The sequence below is a fragment of the Lasioglossum baleicum genome, chromosome 1, assembly GCF_051020765.1.
Source record: "Lasioglossum baleicum chromosome 1, iyLasBale1, whole genome shotgun sequence".
NCBI lineage: Eukaryota > Metazoa > Arthropoda > Insecta > Hymenoptera > Halictidae > Lasioglossum > Lasioglossum baleicum.
This window is the reverse complement of record NC_134929.1, coordinates 21,036,819-21,045,938: the sequence shown is the minus strand read 5'-3', so window position 1 is coordinate 21,045,938 and position 9,120 is coordinate 21,036,819. Positions and strand designations below refer to the sequence as shown.

Sequence of the window (9,120 nt, the reverse complement as noted above, 5' to 3'; positions counted from 1 at the left end):
CAGACACAATATATACATAATGATAAGCTTATTATTATGTATTTTAATTAGTAGCTTGATTGCGCTGTCAAAATTCGATGTATTTACAATTACTGCAACAACATGTGTATTATATTTTTCAGAGCAAAGAAGATATTCAAGCAACACGTATATATGTCATTAGTAGAATGCGGATCTTATTTATGCAATTATGGCTTTTGAACATTTTCAAAAAATGCTAGAATATAAAATATGACAGAATCTACTGAATCTAAATAGTACGATTATCCATATATAAGCTTCCATTTCATTCCGTTTTCTTAAAATTCATCTACAAAAATTGAAAATTGCATAAACATCAGATTTTATGCAAAATGACAAGAAAGAGGATTTTCACTGTTTCGCGTTTCGTGCACTAATTTTTGTCATAGATACACAAAATCCGAGATCTATCAATAAAATAAGTTCGTTGACATCGTCGCGCAATGTCAACGACTTGTCGCAAGTGAAACCAAGTGTCACCGTCGATCACGGGTCGGAAACGACCCAACCTCCGCCGATCGTGGATCGAGCGGGTGCTAGAACGAGTGTGCGTACGTCCCTGGGAAGGATGCTACGAGGGGGTTAGGTTAGCCACGAATCAAGATGCAACTATTGAAAGAGAGCTTGGTGGCGACGATACCGGGTCAGCTGTACTTTGCGCTGCGACCTATGATAACCTCTTGCATCGGATTCAAGAACCCCCCTCTGCTTTCTCCGACCACACGGAGTTCATATAACATCAAAAGCTAAGAAGTTCGGTGCTCATTGCAACACGAGAGTAAGTACATCGACGATCATTTATTCCGGCTGTGCGTCACGCGTTCTCAAGTGCTTCGAAAAACGGTTACGCGCCTGCGCGTCCCTCGTGAAACTGAATAGTTTGAAACTCGACGTAAAGAGGTCGTCAACAAGCTCAACTCGTATTTCATCGTACTCGTCGCGGCTGATTTGAATGTTCCTTTTCAAATTGTCAGCACACGGAGGAATGCAAAAGGACTGCCGAGACTGTTTAGGTCTCCGATACCGTATCAACTCCCTGGATCAAACCTGGAAGTGGCTGCACCAAACGATCGCTCTACACGACTACTTGATCTCGATCACAGCCAGTCAATCCGACGTCTCTAGAAACACGTTTCAATAGGGCTGCTATCTACTGACCGAAACATTAACCGAGATCAAGGTTGATTTCGTGAACTCCGGACAGCTAAAAAACAGCCCAAACAGATCTATTTAGTCAAAGACTGATTTCACCGAGTTTAACAATCCCTCCAGGGAGTAATACGGTATTCGAATATCGGTGACCGATTTGTCAAGAGAGAGAAAGAAAGTGTCTGTCATGAGAATCATGCCTTTGATCAATAGAGTTCTGATCGTGGTCAAACGCGGATCATGTAACTTGCACCAGGTTTGCAGATACACGACAGGCTCCGACGGAAGGCAAACCGACCCCAATAAATCGATCAAGAAGTCAGTATTTATATCACAATCTACGGATGTGTTCACCAATTTAGCATTAGAGGATTGGTTCTATCGGAACGACAATTTCACGAATCATCATATGTTGTTGCTCTGGCGGAATAATCCTTGCGTGGTGATCGGACGTCATCAGAACCCATGGATCGAGCATAACGCTCAGATTGCTGAGAAACGCGGTATCGCGTTGGCAAGACGGAACAGTGGCGGCGGCACTGTCTACCATGACACTGGCAATCTGAATCTGACCTTTTTCACGCCGCGGGAAAGATACGAACGGAAATATAATCTAGGCATCATAACCAGAGCACTGTACCGGGAATGGGGCGTGAAAGCCGACATTAATCAACGCGAGGACATCGTCGTTGAAGGCAATTACAAAGTATCCTTTAATGTAATGTATCAAAATGTCTCTTTTATCTGTATAGGATGTTCCAAAACAAAGTCAGTACTAGACGAGTGACCGAAGTGAAAACTTCTATGGCGATTGCACACCTGTGTTTATTGGAATAGCGTTTCACGTCGGACCGTGACGGATCAAACTCGTTCACTGCCCAGCAGAAAATTCACCGACGCACACCTGTCCGTTTCTCGCTCGCTCGGCTAAACTCGGCTCCCCGAGTTTGCCCGAATAGCGTTTCACCTCGCAGCGTGTTAATCCAGACCCATTCACTGCGCCTAAAGAAGTTTTCACTTCAATAAACACTAGAACTACCGGATGAGTCAAAATGATCTGTTTTCCGGAGAAATTGTTTCAGTAAACTTCTCTATTGAAGTACATATTTAATTTTGTCATTATTATAAGGCAATGTACGCCAATTGTGTTAAGCGCTCGGTAGTTCTAGTGCTCGATAGAGTTTGCTGGATAAAGTTGTGTGTGTGTATACAGAGTATAGACGCCGGTGTTGCGCGATATTGATGTTTATTTCAAGGAGGCTGTTGTGTAGCGAAATTTTGTAAATGTTCGAGCGAGTTGGAACAACCTTTCCGATGGCGAAGCTCCGCGCTTCGCGAACCCACGATCTATGTTTCCTTAACTCTGTTGAAACGCAGGTGTCTGGTACCGCAGCTAAATTAGGACGCCCGAATGCTTATCATCACTGCACGCTATTGGTCAATGTAAACAAATCAGCTCTGAGCTTAGCGCTCGATACAAAACAGGTAAATATTCTGCAAGCGACTGTCGCTGCATTTCCCGTACAGTCTTTTCACGGTAGAAGAATGTTATGTAGAGGCAGAGGCGTCAGATTAAGACTTGCGTCCCCACTTTATCATCCCCTTTTATGACGCTATTCCCCCACTCTTCCGCTATAGGTCGGTCACGCGACGCGTTTCGTCTCTGTCGTGCATGTAGTATCACAATGTCACGTGACAAATCCGGTACTGGCAGAGAGAGGGTGGCTTTTTCCCCTCAATTCGAGTAAATACCCTTTCCCTTCTATGACCTCATTCATTCACCCGATAACGACAGAGAAGGGATAACTGTGTATTTCTCCTCAATTTCCCACCGTGTACAGGTACACAAAACATTCGTTATCTCATTTCGGATAGAAAACAACATTAATTGAATTGTGCACATGCATGCTAGTATGATATAAAATTACAATTATTATGCGTATGGTATGTACACAACCATGTATTTCTTTTAATTTTATAAATCGTTAATTTATGTGATCTCTTGATATTACAGGATGGCATAGAAACTAATGCCACCGTATCTACCCGGTCCCCGGTGAAAAATTTAATAGATGTGAATTCGCACATATGCATGGACAAATTAATCGATGCCATCGGTTGGGAGTATCTTCGCACGAAACCGCTAGTTTTAGAAGATGGTGGACACGATTTTATTCAACAGCAGAAAGGTTTTCAGTTCATCAATCCAACAGAAGATTGGTTTCCAGGTAAGTTAAAATTATGTTTATTGTCATGGCACATAGCTCTTAAATGCAAAATGAATACGTACATCGTTCGTTCTAATATCCTCGCTACATAGTTCAAAAACATACACATTTGTAAGAGACAACTATTATTAACAGACCCGTGGGTGAGCAAAAGTTCTTAATAATCTCTGTGATAAATGCGTAAAATCCGCAGCCTAGTTATTAGAGTAGATTATTGGAACTCGAAGGAAGTTGTCTAAAAATAATTCTGTTATCAGGACTCGACGAGTTGGTGAGCGAGTTTCGTTCCTGGGACTGGAACTATGGAAAAACGCCAAAATTCTCGGTAACCCGCGAACTGGACCTTGTCGCTCAAGATAGCAAAGTCCATCGGTTCGAACTGACGCTGGAAATACAGAACGGAATCATCGAGGAAATAAAAATGAGGCTCCCGGCCGGCCTGATGTCGAACGACTTCAGCCAAGACGCCAGCGTGATAAGTAATCTACGGGGAACGAGATACGACCACGAAATAACGGAGAACATAATAACTGCCATCGGATGCAAGACTGTTACGCTAAGTACGAGCCAGAACGTAGATAAAAGTAATATGATTGCTACGCAATGACCCGATGAACAATCATAATGATTGTGCTTTAAATTCTTGTGTACACTAAACAAACTATAATCAAGCTGTGAGATTTGTATAGAATTGTATCATAATACTACTTTATTAAAAGACTTTGTAACTCTCATCGTTATGTATGCATGTATTATATTGTAATATAAAGTGTATTCTATATTATGCCCTGAGATTTCATACTGTTGTTGTGCAATTCGTATAAACTGTTTCTGTTAATAAATATTGTTATTAATTAATTTACTGAAACTTCATTGTTCCTTTTTAACGAATCTTGTGAACTTTGCTGGACTAATTCGTCTACAACATATGTATAACAATGATCCGGCGTGCTTATGTGTGAATTTATATACGTGCAAAGATTGTTATGTATGCAAATAACTGAGAATTTTGTATTTCTCTTATTTAAATGTGGATGATCCGCGGAATGTCCTAAAACTAATTCGGATTCAACTGTTAAATCCTAGGATAACTTCCAGATAGGATGGTGGAGGAGTACCGGGGCGCGAATCAGTCAAACTATTATTATCTGTACTATTGTTTAAAAGTCGATGATGAAAATACTGTTGCAACCGAGCATTAATTTCAATGTCGTTCAGTTCCTGACGTCTGCAACGTGAATACATTCTCGACAACCATACGTAGGAACTAATCAAACCACATGCCATGCCAAATATGAAACCAAGAATAAGCAACCAAACCGAATCGAAAATAGTTATCTTTCTTTCCAAGTGTTCGTGTATTGGCCGAGTTTGATTGTTGGACAGGCTGGTGAGATTACGCTTGCTTATCACTGTACCCACAGCGACTGTTGTTGCCGATTGATGGTAACTCACTTCCTTTTTTACAGGGGCCATCACCATCTTTTCAAATTTTTTCGGATTCTTTCTACCGCAAATTTCTTGAAACTCGACTCCCCTTTGCACAAGGTGTGTGTCCAGATCGTTTAACTCTTTGTTGCACGACCATGGGTTCCTGTAAAGATTTAGAGACTGATTACAATTGTGTATCAACGGTTTCTTACATATCTATGTATACACGGTAATACATTTACTAATAAATTTTCAATGAATTATCCTAATAAATTATATTTTTAAGTGCACATCACTGCAGACATCTTTCTTGCCATACCCCTCCAACGATATCTTCTTCAAGGAAGTCAACATTTGCACAACCGAGCGACTCATCTGAATCATCAAATTGTTTGCAAGGTTTAGACGCCGGAGTCGCGGGAGTCCAATGAACGTGTCCGAGGGAAAATGACTGATCTGACAGAAGTCCAAGCTCAGCTCCTAAACAAAAATGAACAATACGATTTTTCTGTAAATATTACTTAAAGTCTTTATTTTTGTAATTACCGTAATCGAGGACGATCGTAATTTCGGCACATGAGCCTTGAAGTTGTTCTTGGACAGGTACACAATTTGCAGATTTTTATTTTGTACGAAAGCATCGTTCGGAATGGAATGAAGGTAATTTTTCGTCAGATCTAAGACGGTTAAATTGACGAGTCCGTCGAAAGCGAATAAATCGATTTCGCTGATCGAATTTTTCGTAAGGTTCAGGTATCTCACGTTTGCCAGTCCTACGTTCTAAAAGAATGAATCTGTTATAAAATACAGGATAATTTTGAACGAGACATTTTCATAAAATTATACTAACGACAAGCTCGTAAGCGTTTAAGGAGGACACGACATTATCCGACAAGTCCAAGGCCTGCACGTTGTTCGCGATACCTGTGTCTACGCTATAAAGATGGCGACCTGTGCAAGAAGTACGCTGCAGCTCGAGCCAAACGTCACACACGCACAGTGGGGAACAAGTTTCGATAGACTGGGCCGAAACAGTGATTCCAATGGCGTTTAAAACAAGAAAAACGAGCATGCCGATTGCGCAAAGGCTAGTCACGACACCAAAGTATCCGGAATAACGTTGTAAAAATATATCGTGCCGATCGAACCAGCGAAAATCACTTCTGATAGGTCTGGTCGCGTTGTAGGATGATCGTGACTGCCCCGCTAACGTAATCTTATCTTTCTAAGTGTAACTTATGCGTGTACTTTATTGTGGATATAGCGATTACGATACGTCATCGTTATAACGAGCGCCTCCTACGATTTTCATCAACGTTCCTCCTTTTTCAGCAATACGTTGACTCATCGGGGGTCGCGGGGATTTCGGGACAAACAAGACCCTTCCTCAAGAGTAGATAAAAGAAAGTACAGTTAGGAAACAGACATTATTTGTCGAACCTTCCGTGCCAATTCCTTTAAACTGACTGACACGGTTTGTGAGCAGGAACAATGGAGTATCATAAACCGAGGAGGGGGTAGCTTCTCCGAAAAACATCCTCACCGCAAACCAAAACTGATGACCGCGATAAATTCCGTTTGAGAGCCGATTCCGGTGCACGCCATAGAAACGAATTTCAATTTTAGAGGCGTAAGTCGACGAGACGCGGAGAATTCGAATTATTTTGACTTTCTGTAATGGCTGAACCCGGCAGGTTACAGTTAGTATTATTGTTGAATCTCGAGGGGTTAAACAAATTCGATATATAGAAAATCACGGAGTCTTTCTTGACAAACAATACCAATACATTTACGGGATGTTTAATATTTTTAATTTGCAATTGGCGAGATTATACAGATGTATCCATGATGAATGTAATTATATGTATGTATTAGGTTGTTGCATATGAAATGTCCGATTTTCGGATGCAACTGTTATGAAGCGTTTCATTCAGAAATACTGTTATAACCTACAGGTTCATTTATACTCTATTTTAAGGTACAAATTTTGACTTAGATATTCAATTTGACTTGTAAATAATTATTTCAATGCCAATCAATGCGATTACCGAGTATTAATTTTGTATGAGTGGAAAGGTAATTAGCATTATGTGGTGCTAATTAGGTTGGTCAATATTAATCGATTAATTAACGCACTGTTTGTTGATGGTAGAGAACACTAAAACATTCAGATGACAATCTTGCAATTCAAGAACGTGAACAACCGTAATACGATCAAGAGACACGTAATTTAATTATATGTTTGTTCAACGTTACAGTTAAAAATCGTACATTTCATACGCAACAGCCTAATATAATTTGAAAAATGTCGAACAGTTTTAAAGGGAAGAAGAGAAGCCGGTTGCAATTGAAGATTCCGGCACGTGGGGGACGTGTTCGGTGTTGCCCAAGGCGTGTTCGTCGTTTAAACGGCGACGTTAATGCAATGAAGATGACTAAGACCCCTATTACATTGACAGCCCGAGGAATAACGTTACAATGCGCGGGCCGGTTGTAATCTTGTTGCTTTATGCGGCGCGTTGGTCAGCCGGCGACAATTAAATGTTACTCACTAGCCCTTGGCACCTCTTTCGAAGCGAATCGAGGGGGTAGCTAAAGCAGAGAGGCAGAGCAAGCAACGGTTGTGTGTGAGCTAATAGCAAGCGCGCCGAGAGCCGAGTGTTTATTGCGCAACGTCCACGGAAATAAATCTAGGATAGGCTGCTGAGAACGCGTGGACCGTTGCCTTCTATTCGGCCTTACCATCCGTCCCCACCGCCCCTTCGCGTCTTCCGGCCATTTTCATAGCTCGTCCTCCACGCTACTCGCCGCCATGACGAGCGAACGGTATAGCACTGCAACCGCCTCACCTTCGACGACAATACCGCCGCCGCCGCTGTGCCGCATCGGATCGATTTATCGGTGGAACAGCAGCGTACTCGCCTAACAGAACCCGGCCGGCTTTTTCGCTGTCGAAACTCGCATCCCGGCGTTCTTACACCGAGCATCATCGCAAACGGACAAGTTTGATCACGGTCATGCACCAGTTTCCGAAACCACGATGTAACTACGCATCGGCCAAGAAAACGTTTCTCCTCCGTCGAAGACACTCCACTCGGCCGTGTTTCGTCACTGGCGCCCTCAGCTGACACCGAGCGTCCGTTCGACGTCGTGACAGTCCGGCAATTAATTCAATCCACCATGAAAAAAGAACCATACCTGTCACACCTGACGAAGAGAAAGGATGTTTGATTACCCGAAACCAATTTTTTCATCACAGCCGGACCCGTTTCCCAAATAAACGAAACGCACGCTGCATTCCTTCGCGCTGCGAACCTTGGAAATTAACTTCGGAGGCGAGGCTCTTTGCGACACATTCCCGAGCGCGTCAAGCCGAAGATATTTCACTCGGCGCGTGTCGTCACCGACCTTCCCAGCTGACGTAAAATGGCCGCTTTGTACTGTCAGCTGAACCACGAACATCGGTTTTCTCTGAAAAAACGTGTTCGTTTAGAATGAAACGAGCGTATCTTGTCTCGATACAAGCATCGTTGACTCTCGAGATCGAGAGACAGCGAAAATTCATGGTATTTCATTAAAAAGAATGTACAGTATGGTATTCGAGCGACAGTGGGAATATCTCGCTAGAGTAGGTCTCTTTGATCGGAGGTTTGTACATGGTTGGCAGGTTGATCGTTTACGGATTTCGTCACACGTGTTCAGCTGGTGTCAAAACGGCTGCCTTGTGAATTTAACGATACCAGCTGATTGCGAAAGTGGTTTTTTTTTACGAAAAATCACGGTAGAGCCCGGCGTTGGTTTCGGTGTCGGTTATCGACGGTCGGTCAGTGAGAGGGAGTCGATCTCGCGTAAGGGTTTTCATTTATTATATTTATGGAAAGAGACATGGAATCGAGGGCGTTTTATTTCGCGACACATAGAAATAAAAATGGTCGAGGGACGCTAGAAGGGACGCCGAGTACAGTCGTACGAAAAGTGGAGAGGGCTGAGAAAGTGGAGGGTCTCCGTGAGCCAAGCGCTTTGGCTAGGGTTCTAGCCTGCGATTTTTTCTCGTTCCTCTCGTTCTCCGGGCGGACGGCCAATGAGAGTAAGTAGGTCAGCGCGGGCGTCCAATCGGTGCTCGAGGCCGGGTCACGTGGGTTTGTTGTTATCTATCAGCTGTTTTTCCCGGGCGGGCGGGTGGCCGGCCGGCGCAGTGAAAGCCGTTTGGAAGTGTATCCTCAGTTCTCCCCGGTCGCTCAGCTGTGCGTCACATGTCGGGAACCGCGGCGAGTCCGACTTCTGTCTGTAC

General features: G+C 43.1%; 4 protein-coding genes across 7 annotated transcripts; 2 read left to right on the top strand and 2 right to left on the bottom strand.

Moving 5' to 3' along the window:
- The first annotated feature begins 616 nt into the window (after positions 1-616).
- On the top strand, positions 617-1,171 carry LOC143218956 (uncharacterized). The gene has a single exon (XM_076444679.1). It carries the CDS (start codon positions 974-976, stop codon positions 1,160-1,162), a length of 189 nt encoding a protein of 62 aa, XP_076300794.1. The 5' UTR covers positions 617-973; the 3' UTR covers positions 1,163-1,171.
- Positions 1,172-1,357: 186 nt separating this feature from the next.
- On the top strand, positions 1,358-4,182 carry Lipt1 (Lipoyltransferase 1). Of its 2 annotated transcripts, none has more exons than XM_076442807.1 (4): positions 1,358-1,876; positions 2,548-2,655; positions 3,185-3,398; positions 3,656-4,182. In XM_076442807.1, the coding sequence occupies exons 1-4, from the start codon at positions 1,358-1,360 to the stop codon at positions 4,003-4,005; spliced, it is 1,191 nt and encodes a 396-aa protein (XP_076298922.1). In that variant the 3' UTR covers positions 4,006-4,182. The 2 variants fall into 2 exon arrangements, with proteins under 2 accessions (XP_076298922.1, XP_076298836.1); XM_076442721.1 differs by having other exon boundaries at positions 1,358-1,888.
- Positions 4,183-4,403: 221 nt separating this feature from the next.
- LOC143218111 (uncharacterized) lies at positions 4,404-8,153 on the bottom strand. Of its 3 annotated transcripts, XM_076443224.1 has the most exons (5): positions 7,572-7,708; positions 5,680-5,780; positions 5,376-5,609; positions 5,149-5,309; positions 4,404-4,992 (listed from the first exon to the last, which is right to left on the bottom strand). In XM_076443224.1, the coding sequence occupies exons 1-5, from the start codon at positions 7,612-7,614 to the stop codon at positions 4,467-4,469; spliced, it is 1,065 nt and encodes a 354-aa protein (XP_076299339.1). In that variant the 5' UTR covers positions 7,615-7,708; the 3' UTR covers positions 4,404-4,466. The 3 variants fall into 3 exon arrangements, with proteins under 3 accessions (XP_076299339.1, XP_076299405.1, XP_076299267.1); XM_076443290.1 differs by lacking the exon at positions 5,680-5,780 and having other exon boundaries at positions 7,572-8,153; XM_076443152.1 differs by lacking the exon at positions 7,572-7,708 and having other exon boundaries at positions 5,680-5,901.
- LOC143218877 (uncharacterized) lies at positions 8,061-8,557 on the bottom strand. The gene is made up of 2 exons (XM_076444449.1): positions 8,419-8,557; positions 8,061-8,300 (listed from the first exon to the last, which is right to left on the bottom strand). The coding sequence occupies exons 1-2, from the start codon at positions 8,485-8,487 to the stop codon at positions 8,061-8,063; spliced, it is 309 nt and encodes a 102-aa protein (XP_076300564.1). The 5' UTR covers positions 8,488-8,557.
- Between the last annotated feature and the right edge of the window lie 563 nt (positions 8,558-9,120).